The 15870-nt window shown below is 31.6% G+C and overlaps 1 protein-coding gene across 2 annotated transcripts in view; it reads left to right on the top strand.

Annotated features, from left to right (window-relative positions):
- Nucleotides 1–7819: 7819 nt before the first annotated feature.
- The window catches only part of LOC126705847 (7-deoxyloganetin glucosyltransferase-like), a 71428-nt gene continuing 63377 nt past the window's right edge, over nucleotides 7820–15870 (top strand). The window contains exons 1-2 of one of the 2 annotated variants that reach the window (XM_050405068.1): nucleotides 7820–8422; nucleotides 9451–10670. In XM_050405068.1, the coding sequence (XP_050261025.1) occupies nucleotides 7915–8422; nucleotides 9451–10403 (1461 nt within the window). In that variant the 5' untranslated portion in view covers nucleotides 7820–7914 and the 3' untranslated portion in view covers nucleotides 10404–10670. Of the gene's footprint in view, nucleotides 8423–9450; nucleotides 10671–15870 lie in introns of those variants that run through there. The other variant, XM_050405067.1, reaches the window with a different exon arrangement.

The following is a 15870-nucleotide window of genomic DNA, read 5'->3' on the forward strand; positions in this document are numbered from 1 at the left end:
AAAATAAAAAAAGAGAAGAGAAGAAGAAGAAGAAGTAGCACGGAGAGGCTTGATCTGAAGATGAGATGAGAGGAATCTGTGAGGTGAGCTACAGACCTTGATTTATTAAAGGGTAAAATTGGGTTTTCAATAAAATGTTTGGCCAATTTGGTAATTAAAGATAGCCTCTCAACGGTAATATTTATGAACGCGCGTTGGATTTTTGCAAAAGTTCGGAAGAGCTATGGTGTGTTAAAGTGAAGTTGCTTCACATTTCAAAAAGTAGCGTTTTCTAAAAAGCAAGTTTTATTTGGTTTACCAAACGCATATATTATATATTTGGTTTCAAAAAACACTTTTTGCACTTAGAAAGAGCATACAAACGGGCACACTATTATTTAAACAACAGTTTTTATTGTTTAAACAACAGTACATGTACTTTCGCAAAACTTTTTTACTCACACGTATTTTCATAATACTTAAATAATGTTATTAGAAATCTCTTATCAAACGGGTTCTTAAAAGCCTGGTCTAACAATTATTGGATTTTTAATTCTTGCCTCTCCATTTTTTATTACTGATTTTTTTTTCCTTTTTTTGGTTCGCCGGGGGGTGGGGGGGGGGGGGGGGGGGGGGTGGTGGGGGGGGGGGGGTTTAAAATGATAGTGAAAAACATATAGAAACGTTTGGAATAAAAATAATTATGATAGCAAGTTTTAGTCAGTAAAATCGCTTCAGTCCTCTCCAAGCGATTTTAATGAATTTTGAATATACAAAAAACTAAAATTTAAAGTTATAGAAAAGATTATTAACAAGAGAACTTGACATGGGTGCATTGAGTAGAGTATGACATGTTAGTGGATTCCTATTATATTTCAATAGATATGGTTTTTTTTTTTTTTTGAATGTTGTAGTTTTATTGTTATACGTTTTATATAAATATATATATATATATATATATGTTTATTCAATCAACAAAAATTTCTAACTTTTATACATCCACTATTTCACAGTCTTTTTTTCACATCCACTTTTATGTGTTAAAATATGGACATCCCCATCTATTATGGATATGTGTGTGAAGAGTGTGAATTTTTTTCAAAATCAAATTTCTAAACAAACTTGTATCAAGGTGGATTTGGCAAAGCTTCCTGCGGAACAAATTCAAAACTATTGGAAAATGAAGTAAACATGCCGTGGTTTCAAAATATGATCAAATATGGAGGGCAATTGAGTAAATTAAGCTAGATTTTAAATATTTTCTTTCAAATTTTGCCCCCTAAACTTAAATTCTAGTTCTGTAACTATCTTCTACAATCAAGGATGGAGCTGTTCATGGACTAGGGGAGCAATGCCCCCTTCCCCCCCCCCCCCACCCCCCCCCCCCCCCCCCCCCCCCCCCCCCACCCCCCCCCCCCCCCCCCCCCCCCCCCCAAAAAAAAATCATAATAGTATATATATTCTGAATTTTTTAACATTAAAGTCCAAGATAATACTCTTGGCCTCCCCTATCCCCAAAAGTTTACAAATTGACCCTTAGAACCCAACCAAAAAAAATAAGCCCATCACTTTGGTTGATGGCCTTTCCATAGGAAAGTAATAACAATATCCCCAAAATAAATAACAAATCCTTGAACTGCGAGATATAAAAAAGAAAACCCCTTTGACATCCCATTTTATGTTGTTCTTAAGGAATGAGGAGGCAACTCAAAGAAATTTACCAGACACTGTAATATCTGTAAAGTCACTCACTTTACTCTGCTTAGAATAATGTTTAGTTGAGAGAGATGAATGAACAATATCCCCAAAACAAATAACAAATCCTTGAACTACGAGATATAAAAAAGAAAACCCCTTGACATCCCATTTTATGTTGTTCTTAAGGAATGAGGAGGCAACTCAAAGAAATTTACCAGACACTGTAATATCTGTAAAGTCACTCACTTTACTCTGCTTAGAATAATGTTTAGTTGAGAGAGATGAATGAACAATATCCCCAAAACAAATAACAAATCCTTGAACTACGAGATATAAAAAAGAAAACCCCTTGACATCCCATTTTATGTTGTTCTTAAGGAATGAGGAGGCAACTCAAAGAAATTTACCAGACACTGTAATATCTGTAAAGTCACTCACTTTACTCTGCTTAGAATAATGTTTAGTTGAGAGAGATGAATGATTTGTACTTAGACTACTCTCATTCACTCTTCGCTCATTTTTGTGTGTGGCCATAAGCTATTGAGTGGGTAACTAAGAGGACTACGTGTGTGGCTATTAATTTTTAAGGGAACACAACTATTTGACTTGCTAAGTTAGTGGGCTACATGTGTGGCTATTAAATTTTAAGGAAATACTTCTAATATTTAACTAGTTAAATTGGTTTAAATTGAAAGTTGAAACGTTTGAGGTTTTTTTTCTTCTTCTTCTTCTTCTTCTTCTTCTTTTTTTTTTTTTTTTTTTTTTTTGGAGAAAGTCTTAGAGGTTTTGTGAATAAACTAGTGTTAATATATTTAAATTGAATAGTTATGGAAATAAATTACTAGTATTTTTTATTAAAAAAATTGGTAATTACAATGAGAAGGAAAATTTAAATCTTAGATGTCTTGAAAACATTATAAGGTGCCAACTAATTGAGATACAAAACTGATATTGGCAATATATTAGTATTAATATCCTTGAGTAGTGTGTATGGCCATTGATATTATTATTTGTAAAATTTTTAATTGGTGAAAAATACTATATCTAAGTTTTGTATTCAATATATATTTAGAGTGAGCTACAAATTTTAGTAGATAAATTTGATAAATTGATATGTCATACTTCACAAAAAATGTAATTAACATTTGTTTATCATGTGTTGAAGTGAACCTAATCACATGCATTAATCCATGAGTTTGTAAATTTTTTTAGTACGCAGGCTAAGAATTTTTCTATACATCTATGAATGTGTGTGTGTGTATATATATATATATGGGCTTTTCTTATTTTCTTTTTGTTAATTTACATATTCTTTTTAATTCTGAATCAGTAGAGCTATAAGGTTTGAAATTGATGAAACATCTAAAAATTAATTGAATAAATAACAAAAGGAACTATTGGAAACATTAATTTCTATAAAATAGTCTCATTTAGTTATAAGTGAAGAAATTTTTCAGTGTAAGTTTTGCCCCCCTAAGTGTAAAGTCTGGCTCCATCCCTATTTATAATATGGCTAAAACTTGTAGCATATAACTGAAATTCGTTGTTGTAGCTGTAAGCTTGTAATAGTTGTATTATCATTTATCTATTCTTCCTTCATTATTTTGCTATATTTTAAACACATGGTGATGGTGAGTTGATCCATTATTTTAATGGGAAGTTGAACATAATATAAGTAGTAGTTTGAATGCTCAAAAATGTGTTAAAACACAAGAACTGTTTAGACCCTTAAATTAAAAAAAAAAAAAAATGGCTAGATTACTTTTACTCTAACTTATCTAAGTGCGGAAACAAGAGTAAATGAAGCACAAACAACCGATACTATTCTAGTGCATAAACATGAACAATAAACAATAAAATTAAAGCACAAGAGTAAGGGAAGAGATAATGCAAACACAAGATAACACGTCGATGTGTTATCGAAGAGGAAACCGAAGTATTTAGCGTAAAATCTCTCTGCCGCCCTCTAAGTGGTAATCGATCTACTAGACAATTAGTTGGGATACATGGGTTAGCAAGAGACCCTCAAATCCTAATCTATTCGATGCACCTAAGCCCTCCAAGCTCCTACTTCAACAAGGCTTTCTTGGATCTGTGTCTTGTTTAGCTCTTCGGATCCCGCAATACGCCCGATTGCATCCGCCAAAGCTAGGATTCTTCCAATGCTTCCCAACAGCACCAAAATCTCACTGAACACTCTGAAAGGGTGTGGTAAATGTTTGGGCTATCAACCACTTGTTATGGAAATGGAGAGGTAGGAGTTAAGAAAAATCCACTAGCAAATGTGTAGAGAATCATGGGTATAACAATCTCTAACTTTCAAGGTTTGTGGCTAGAATTTTCTCTCTAAAGCACTCCTCAACATTTGTGGATAATGTAGATATAAATAGTGTAGGTATAGAAAGTGTGTATCAGAAATGACAGTCTGGCAAAATAGAATGTTTAGCTGATGTCTCGCGGGAAGGCTTTACCCGCGAGATACTCGCAAAAACTAGCTATCTCCAACCTGTTCTAACTCTTCGCATTCTAGTCATGTGCAAGACACATGTATCACTTCATCTTGTCCTAACTCTTCGCATTCCAGTCATGTGCAGGGCACATGCATCACTTCGCGGGATGCTTACTCGCGAGCTATCGCGAAAACACTTCAATCTTCAATGCCTTGAGTCTTCACACTCTCTCTCTCACACACAACCCTCACAAATAAATCCCACATGAAATATAGGGTATAAAAGATTGAACATAATTACAATCAAATTTGGCACGGAATAAAAGTCAACAAAACACATAATTGTAGATTACAACTTTACATAGTCTAATTAGAAATCATCCTCCCTTGAATCCTAATTGCACTCTCGGACAAAACTTTCAAAGTTCCATCATTCAATTAGGTTGCTATGCTTTACTCAAAACTCACAAGTGTCAGCTATATATTGTCGGCTCATTGGTTTATCTTCCTGCTCAATAGTCACACAACTCGCATGAAAATTATTCCTTTTGTCTCGGACGGATCGCAAAGTCGGATATCTTTTTTATCAGGCTTGCATTTCAAAATTTTATTCCTAAAACTATTTTTAAACAATTTTTTTTTATCGTACTTTTCACGGAAACCTAGTTATATTCGAAGTTGAAAACTTTGACGTTTTTGGGACAAAGTTTAGTTAATAAATTGGTTATAGCCTAATGTTATAACATTACTCAATATTATTAACATTACTATATACTTCGAAAATCTAATCGTTGGATTGCATGTTTTTTATACTCTTAATACATATGTCAAATTTTGTGATAATCGAATATTATTTACTATATGATCAATAAGATTATATTTTATACATAATTTTAAACCATAAAAACTTACAATTTAAACAATATATTCATAGCTATTAATTTTTAATTTTTTAGAAATTTTGCAAGCATAGAGGATATAAGAAAAAAAATGTAATATAATAGTAGATTTGTTAAAATTCACCTCCAATAAAAAAATATTGAGTAAAGTTGTAAACTTAGGCTATAATCAATTTTGTAGTTAAACTTTGTTCTATTTTTTTTGTCATTATATTAATATATTTTTTAATTAAAATTAAATTTTATAAAGATTTATAATAGAATCTCTTACCATAACATATTTTAAATTGTAGAATAAATAATTTTATATACAATAATACAATCATAGTAATATTAATAACTACTATAATTAACAATTCTATATTATTTTTTAAAAAATAAATAGAGAATATGATGTTTTGTTGAACTTTTTGAGCACCACAAAGGTTATTGACTAGTTTAAAACATAAATATAAGGTAAAATTGTATCATTTTAGTATTTCACATAAAATTTTCTAGTGGCATATATATATATATATATATATGACAAGATTACTATAACGGGTCTATATCATAGTTCTCAGAACCGAACCAAACCGGGAGGTCAGACCGTGAAAACCGAGAACCGAAATGAAAACAAGTTTTTTAAGCATAAAGTACCGAGCATATGTGGCAATTCTGTGAACCCCTAAAACTGGGGTTGGACCGCACGAACCGGTGGCAAGAACCGTGCGGTCCAACCCCTTAGTAATTATTTATTTATTTATTTTTTCTTTTATAAAAACAACTTAACACAATTTTATTCTACTTAATTAAATTATCCATCTCTTACAAGGAATAAAAAAAATTATAATAAAATCCTTCAAAAATATTCAACTTTACTTCAAAAATTAATCATAAATTTTAATGTTTTCATGGTTATTATTTTATTTTATTAGCTTTCTTATTTAATTATTAAATATATGCTTGAAAATCATTAAATTTCTCTCACATATATAGATATATTAGTCAATTTTACTTGTTTTATAAATTTAATATCTATATTTAGGCTTTAATTAATTATTAAATTAATTATGACGGCATCACGGTTCGATCCCGGTTTGACCTTGGTTCGACTTCAAAAACCTTGAACCTCTCCCTTTTACGATTCAATGAACGGTCTGGGTCTGAAAACCTTGGTCTATATGTGTAAAAATTCAGTTAAAATATGACAAACGGGTCAAGATGGGGTATTCAATTTTGAACAACTCGAATATGGGTTAAATGACAATAGGTTAATTAGAGGTCGGATTAAAATGAGATATTAATGTTATCACTTTTACCTTTAAGTTATTTTCACCAGTTGGGTCAACTCCAATGGCAAGTCCAGAAATGTTCTTTAGGGGAATTATTAGGAAATTTAAATTAAAAAAATTTAATAGAAAAAGAATTTGAATATATCCATTCATAAAAATAAAAATAAAAAGAAAATATATGAAATTTTACAATTTCCCTCTATGATTTTTTATATTTTAAAATTGTTACATGATGGTTCATTATAAGTTTTTATTATCTATTGTCAATGTGGCTAGGTGTAACTATTTTATTTTTTAAGTTTGTATAAAATTTATTTATTTTTATGCAGTTGTCATTATTTTTATAAAATTATTTTTAACTAAATGACAAAATGCAACCCACTGGCACTATATTATTTATTAACCCATACATCCATATCCATCCATACATAAATATTACACCAAGTATCTATTTAACCAATCAAATATATGAACAATTGCTAATTTTACTTTTTTTTTCTTTAATTATTAAATAAATAATATACTAAGTGTCTAATTGTTGTTTAGTTTTAGGTTGTACTAATCTGTGATTAGAGCGTGCAAGATTTTAACCAATGTTTGCAAAAATATTTTTAAGCATAAAATAAATTAATAAAAAAATATTTTTTATATATAATTTTTTTTGGAACCCCTGAACAACAAGTGTTGCCACCCTTGGTCGACTTGGTGATTCTTTACTAGTTGGATCGACTTGGTGATGAAAAATGAATTTTTTTTTTTTCCACATATAAATCTTAATAAGAAACTATAATATATTACTTTTTTCTGTTTCGTTCCATACAAACAAAAAACAAAGAAACAAATTAATCGCTCCAAACTAAAATTTTGATAATACATAAATCTTAATGATTATACTATTATAGTTCGATAATTAATATTAATTGTACCAGTTTAATAAATTCATAAAATTAAAAGAGAGAAACTGAATATGAAAGTCCAAAGATTAGCTTTAGGTATATTAAAACTTGGAAATAAAGTAAGATCACTTATAACCAAGATTTAGGATCTGAAAAAAGTGGATTCCAATTAACTCAATTAATAAAGTTTATGTAAGTTGAATAAGAGCTTTAAGTTCAACCCATGCTTACACAAAAAACGGATTACTGTCTTAGTGTTTTTATTTTGTTTTGTTTTGTTATTTATTTATTTATTTATTTATTTTTTTGATGTTTTAGAGAATACTAAATATTTTAACATACATACCGGGAGAGATGAGAGAATGTTTTAAAGAAACTAACAGTATTATCTTTGTCTAATGATAAAGAACTATTATTAAGAGTAGACGCGATAAATTGAAATTTTTATTTTATTTTTTGAATCCGAAAATTTATATATATATATATATATATATATTTATATACATCCGACAGAGGCCGGCAATTATTTGTGTTCAATTTGTGGTTCCACTGCACATGTCATATTTATATACATCCGACAGAGGCAGGCAATTATTTGTGTTCATTGCATTTGTGGTCCCCACTGCACATGTCGACGACTGATTGAAAAACCCAATCCAGCGCGTGTTTGGTACTGAACTTGAAGAAGGTCCGCTTTGCACTGTCCATTTTTGCTTCTAATGGAGTCAACAATGAAGAAACCCCACGCCATTTGTATTCCTCTTCCAGCTCAAGGCCACATAAACCCTATGCTAAAACTTGCCAAACTTCTTCATTCCAAAGGCTTTCATATCACCTTTGTCCACACAGAGTTCAACTACAATCGCTTACTGAAGTCTAGAGGTCAAGACTCTGTCAAAGGCTTAGATGATTTCAGGTTTGAAACAATCTCAGATGGCTTGCCTTCAACAAACCAGCGAGGAATACTTGACCTCCCAGCTTTATGCACAACCATGCCTGTTGATGGGTTGTGTTCACTCCATGACCTTATCACAAAACTCAATAATGCTTCATCAGATGTGCCTCCAGTTTCTTGCATAGTTTCTGATGGGGTTATGGGCTTTACCTTAAAGGCTGCCCAGGAATTTGGCATTCCGGAGGTGATGCTCTTCACTCCTAGTGGTTGTGGTATGTTGGGTTATCTTCACTATGAAGACCTTAAAGAAAGAGGCTATTTTCCATTGAAAGGTATATCTCCAACTATGGTATTATTAACAGGCTAATATTTTTTGTTGTCCTATTTATTTGTTGCTTCCCAATCAGTATTAAGCATATATGATTCAGTATTAACTAAAAAAAAAAAGAGGCACATGGTAAGATATACGGGTTGGTCTGATGATTCAAATTTTTTTTTTCTTTTTTTGGGTAACAAGCCCCTTTTTTTGTTTTTTTCATTTGGGATAAGGCTTGTTTATCTGTGTAATTTGTTTTCTCTCTTAATAAAATTTTCGGTTTATTAAAAAGAATATATATACTTATACTGTACTTCAATTTATGAGAAAGTGGACCATTCCTATTATTTCTTTAAAGATTTATATTTTTGTTGCAAGTTCTTCAATCGTTTATAAGATTTAGAGGAAATAATTTTTAAATTTATTTGTAAATGATAAAAGTAAATTTAGAAGTTTAGTATACAATATATAACTAAAACTAACCCACCCACTTCGCCGATTTTAAACTATCCAATTTTTTAACTGACCTGCCATTTTTGTAATATGGTGAGTTGGCCTTAAAATGTGTTTAAAGTGAAACCCATTGGGAAAAGGAAAGTCAAAAACTAGTATTGTCCTATATATATAATATAATTGCAGTGGGTTTGCATGTCGGTGGGAAAAGCATTCTATATCATAAACTCCCCCATTGGGTCCGCCTAGGGATGGCCAAAACCCCTACCTGAAACTTCCACGTATTATTTGAGATGTCATGGGTAAAGAGAATTCGGTTGGATTTGGGAAATAAATTGATTTTTTCGGGTCGGAGCTAGGGATGTCTTCTTGTAATACTTACTAATGCAGTTGAAATAAGAAGTTTATACACAGAAAATGGTTAAGTGCTTGAATAATTCTGAACTTCTAGGTTAAAAAATAAAATAAGATAAAACATATTTCTTATAGTACATAAAGAAAAAGTTAAATAACATCAATATTTTTTTATTTTTTTATTTTACACATTTTGTTATTCACTTATTCAGTTATTTGTCTAAATCTTGTACGTAGATGAGGGCTGCTTGAGTAACGAATATCTTGATACTGCCATTGATTGGATACCAGAAATGAGAGGGATTCGATTGAAAGATCTTCCAACATTTCTTCGGTCCACCGATGAGAACGACATAATGTTCAATTACAACTTAGAATCAGTGAATAATGCTGTGAAAGCTAGGGCTATTATCCTGAATACGTTTGATGATTTGGAAGAAGAGGTTTTAGAAGCCATCAAAATTAAGTATCCCAATCTTTACACTATTGGTCCACTGTCTATGCTTAATCAACAACTTCAAGAAACAAAGCTGGAGACTGTTGAATCAAACTTGTGGAAGGAAGATAATGACTGCTTGAGTTGGTTAGATAAAAGGGAGCCCAATTCTGTTGTTTACGTGAATTTTGGAAGCCTAATAATAATGACTTCTGACCAATTGAGTGAATTTGCTTGGGGACTTGCTAATAGCATGTATTCATTCTTATGGGTCATACGCTCAAATCTTGTGGATGGTGGAGTTGAGATCATATCCAAGGAATTCATGGAGGAGACTAAAGAAAGAGGATTCCTTTCAGACTGGTGTCCACAAGAAAGAGTTCTTAGTCATCATTCAATTGGAGGATTTTTAACTCATTGTGGATGGAATTCTACGCTGGAAAGTATTTGTGGGGGAGTGCCACTGATATGTTGGCCTTTCTTTGCTGACCAACAAACCAATTGCTTTTACGCATGCAACAAGTGGGGGATTGGGATGGAGATTGATACGGATGTGAAGAGAGAAAAAGTTGAGGGGCTTGTGAGAGAATTGATGGAGGGAGAAAAAGGGATGGAGATTAGAAAGAAGGTCATGGAGTGGAAGAAAAGAGCCCAAGCAGTAACAAAATCAGGTGGGTCTTCTTACACTAACTTTGATAGTTTAGTGAGGAAACTAAAAGAGCTTACGGATTTTGACTTTGATAAGGTTATTTGAGGTTCCATGGATTTCCCATCAAAAAGTGGGTGACAATGCATGATAATTAGTTATTTCACAAGAAAACATTTGGTCCAAATTCTAATTTTCATAGAACTTATGTTAAGAGACCTAAAGTAAGATTGATGTTTTAGTGTTTTACATTTGTGTATGTATAAGACTCTCTTATACTTTTTTATTAAGAATTTTGCCAACATGCCAAGAGCCTTGTAGATTAACTGATATTTTTTGGTATTTCTAATAAAAAGGTCTTAAGATTATACCTCATTCTCTATGGTAGGTTTGTAACTATCTAATTAAGAAAAATAAATAAAATGGCCACCTCATATATCTAAAAAATTAAAAATTCTCTTCTATGCGACTTTACAATGTTGTCTGGGAGGCCTTTTTATTGCCATAACACATGGGTTGCATTCTCATAAAATCAGCCAATAGTTCCTAGTTTTTAAGGGTAGTCAACTCCAATATTAATGCCAATAAAAGTATATAGTGAGCGTGATTTCATAGATTTTTTATCCAAAAGTTGGTGACAATGCATGTAACATGATAAGTACGTAGGTGTTGAATTAGAAAACATTTGGTACACTCAATTTTTCATAGATTTTAGGTAAGAGACCTCAATTAACATGGGTGGCAAACATGGCAAGCTTCCCATTAAAAAGTGACTCATGAGTCATGATGACATGCACCACTTTTGTGTATATAATTCCACTTATTATTATTATTATTATTATCACCTTTACTATTTTTACCATTATAATTAAGAGAAGTTGCAATATTCCCATGTAACCTGATTATATTACAATTTAGCATAAAACTTTCAAAATTTTTATGTTTAACCCCTTAAATTTTAAATTAAAATGAAATCCTAAACCCAATTTTATAAAGAATCTTAATAATTTTATTTTATTCTAAATCTCTTATGAGGTCTAATTTAATAATTTAATGGGTAATTACAGTAAACCCATTTGTGGTTTGACCCAAAATTATTTTGCCTACCTATGATTTGAAAAGTATCACTTTACCCACCTGAGGTAAGCTCTATTTGTCTCCCATAACCCACCTCAATTAAAAACAAGAGCAAATGTGCATTTCTGACCAACAAACCAATTACTTTTACTCATGCAACAAGTGGAGAATTGGGATGGAGATTGATAAAAGATGTGAAGAGAGAAAAAGTTGAGGGGCTTGTGAGAGAATTGATGGAGGGAGAAAAAGGGATGGTGATTAGAGAGAAGGTCATAGAGTGGAAGAAGAGCACAAGAAGCAACAAAATCAGGTGGGTCTTCTTACACTAACTTTGATAGCTTAGTGAGGAAGCTGAAAGAGCTTACGGATTTTGACTTTGATAAGGTTATTTGAGGTTCCATGGATTTCTAATCAAAAAGTGGGTGACAATGCATGGTATTTAGATGTTTTCACAAGAAAACATTTGCTCCAAATTCAAATTTTCAAAGACCTTATGTTAAGAGACCTAAAGTAACATTGATGTTTTAGTGTTTTATGTGGGTATGTATAAATAAGACTCTTAAACTTTTTTATTAAGAATTTTGCCAACATATGAAGAGCTTTGTAGCTCAAATGACACCTTTAGGTATTTTCAATGGAGACATCTAAGGTTATCCCTCATTTTAATTGTGTAAATTTACATTAACACTATCCATTTTGCATTTAGTTTTTTTATTATTTCTTTATGTATTCTAATGATGAAGTAAGAGAATAGTTGCTGTGTATAAATAAAGAGAAATAATTAAAAAAATAAAGAAAAAAATGATATTTTAATGAAATGTAGTCTATAATAGATCATTTAGTTTGAAGTTTTTTAAAAAATGAGTATGTAAAAAAAAAAAAAAAAAGTAGGTTCTTATACTAAAATAGACAAATATTTTTGCACAACCTAATGCGATGGACTTTTAGGTGGTCAATTAACTCAGTAATGGTCATACAAGGACTTGACATCAACTATTCCATCCACTAAATAGCTCAGCCATCTGCTGAACATACCCGAAAAACTCATGAAATATTAGGATTGAGATCAGGTGCAATACCTTGCACCTGATGCAATAGCATTGAATAGTTGAGATTGAGAGATTGAGAGTTGGAAAAACCAACTTTCAATCTCAACTATTGAATAAAATAAAGTAAAAAATAGTTAAAAAGTATGTGTGGTAAAAAATTTTGTGAGAGAAGGTGTAATTGTATGGTGCAATTGCACCAGATCTCATTCCGAATTACTATGAGAAATGCTAGTGGCCTAGGGCAAACCTTTAAGTGAAAAGAGATGGAATCCAAGGCCACTTTAACAAAGTTTGTCAAGGACCCAATAAGAAAATAGTTAATATGAGGCCCTATTACAAGTTCACGAAATTTATGTGAAGTGAAAACCTCAAAGGTTCCAATGTGTCCTTTGAAAGCTCGATAATCTAAATGACTAGAGCTTGTTTAGACCTCCAATTTAAATTGTGGCTTGATTAATTTTAATCTAAACACACTTGATGCAGAATATACGTGATTAGCAAGTTAATTAATCGAAGCATACAACAATTGCATGGATAAACAAATAAGTGCAATGCTAAAATGGAAAGGGCAGTGTATAAAAGAATAGCAAACCCAAGATAATACAGCAATGTGTTATCAAAGAGGAAAACCGAAGAACTTGGCGTAAAAACCTCTTCGCGGTCCTCCAAGCCGAAATGATCCACAAGTGAATAAGTTGGAGTATAAGGATACCAAAAAGACCCTTCAAACCTAATCTACCCAAAGTACCTGAGCCCTCCAAGCTCTAGCTACCAATGGACTTCTTGAAATCTTGTCTTCACTAGCTTCTTGGATCCTGCAATACCGCCCGATTGCACTGCCAAGCCTTACCAGCTTATTTTGGCAAATATCCAATACTTCCCAAGCTCCAAAACATTCTCTATACTCAATTTGGGTGTGGGTTGTGTATGGGTACAAATCTCCTCTCAAGGTATGTCAATGGGAGAGGGGAAGGAGAAGAGACTACAAATTAATTTTCACTTGAGGATGAGTAGCTCTCTTTAACAAGGTGGGGTGTTGTAGAAACTTTTCTAGGGTTTTCTATCTGATTAACCTCTTTACAATTTTGTGGGTAATGAGGGTGAAGGGTATAAGAGTTACACTTAAAATCCCAACTATCAGTCCATCTCGCAGGTCATCTCGTGGGTTGGCCAAGTCGTGAGATTACTTGCGAGATACACTGATTCTTCAGCTTTCGGCATGTGCTCCTCATGTGACCTTTAATTGTCTTGATCAAATCTTCACCACTTAAGACTAAATCCATTACAATTAAATCCCACAAAATAAAAGGAAATAAATTAATGAAATTACAACACTTTTTGTCATGGAATATAGCCAACGTAAATGTTATGTTAAAACCATAACTTTACATCCTTAAACATGGCAAGCTTCGCATTAAAAAGTGACTCATGAGTCATGAATGGCATGCACCAATTTTGTGTATATAATAATAACTAGTCGCTAACCCGTGTGATGCACAAGATAGTTAAACAGAAATTAAATATATTTATTTTGTTCAAGGTATTGACTTGAAAATATATGAAAATAAAAACAATTTGTTCAAAATAAAAGTTCACATAAAAATAAAAATAAACACAGAACTTGTAAAAACCTAAAACAACATCATTTCAAAAGATCACAAAAGTAATACATGTAAAATTTCATAAACTTAGAAGAGTAGGTGTTATCAATGCTAGCTGAACGTTACTTTTATGAATACCACCACAAGTTGAATATTTCTTTTATGAACACTTCTTAGCAAATCTATCATTGTACATGGACAATTTTCCATTTGCATATTCCATATTTCTATGGTTTATGAACTGGTTTTGCAATTGTGTATGTGAAACTCATGAGATGTTTGTCCTCTTGTCCTCATTTCCTCCATGAAAGCGGGATCATAATTGAATTGAGTTATCTACTTTTTGTCAATGGTAAATCAAACCTTTCATACCTCTAGGAAATATCAACCCCTTGTTAAAAAATCATTTAGATACAATACAATTTTAATTGATAAATAGTAATAAGAATCAAACACAGCTTACCTTGATTAGATCAACAATAGAGCATCACATTTCTTACTTACGACTCTCCATGTATTATGGCTTCTAGAACTCATAAGAAATTTCATCAAACACCTTGTGTACATGTAAAAGAAACAACACTTAATGAAAGTGAACATTATTAAAAATGTCTACACTCAGCTTTAAAATAGTAGCATAATAGTCATAAATCATTGCAAAACTACAAATGTAACAGGAAAAATCACTATTCAATTCAAAGATTCAACTTAAATTAATCAAGGACAACCCAAGAAAAATCACAAAATTAACACTAAATGTATTATGACTTTGAGAAAAAAAAAAATAGTAATGAATTGCTAATGGTGATGATTTGGGAAAAAAAAATTATAGGAAAAAAATAATATGAAGAATTAAACAAACTTCACAACTTTGAAAATAATTCTTGTCATCTCTAGAGATCTTAAACTATTTTCATTGTAGAAACCAAAATACACACTCATTTGTTCCACCACTATAAACTATACAACAAACTGAGCCATAGCAAATGTTGGTAATACAAAATCTCATAAAGGATGTAAAAGCATATTCCAGAAGGTAAAAAACAACAAATTTTTAATAGATGTTTTCTTAAAGAATACAATCATATGAAACTTGAAAGCAAGTTCAAAGAATAGGTGTAGCACATAAAAGCCAATCATTTGTTTTAAGTTGGAGAAACAAAATCCATCCTAGTTCAATTGAAAAAGCATAAGAAAAATGAGTGGAGTTCTTTACACTATTTATATAAACCATTCATGCTATCTCTCATCCAAAATCATATATGGATCTTTTATATATCATACCTACATATCAAATCATAACAATTTTGTAACCAAGGGCCTATTATTAACATTCAATACTTTACCATCAAATCTGAAGCAAAAACCACAACAGCCAATTCCAAATCATGAGTTTGGGTAATTTTTATTCAAAATTCTTTAATTGTCTAGAGGCATAAGCAACCTAGCCAGTCATTTTTTTACATCACAAAAAATGACATTGAATAAAGAAGGTGACAAACACATCTCAACCTAATTAAATCAGCAATGTAGCATCACATTCTTTACTTATCTTCTTCCTTACCAATCTCCATGTCATATGACTCCTAGAATAACCAAAAAAAAAAAAAAAAAACACATAGGAATTTTATCAAACATCTTATGTACATGTAAGAGAGATGGGGATACTAAACACATCTAGAGAAATAGTTGTGTGCTTAAGGAGCTCTAGACACCCATGTTAGGAAGAAGTAGTAATATTAGTATGTAAAGATCCAAATTTCTAGTGCTTGTACTCACAATGTCAATCAATTATACTTGTTAAAATACCATGCTAGCTTCAAGAATACAGGCCTATTGTCAACAACA

The sequence above is a fragment of the Quercus robur genome, chromosome 11 (genome assembly GCF_932294415.1).
Source record: "Quercus robur chromosome 11, dhQueRobu3.1, whole genome shotgun sequence".
NCBI lineage: Eukaryota > Viridiplantae > Streptophyta > Magnoliopsida > Fagales > Fagaceae > Quercus > Quercus robur.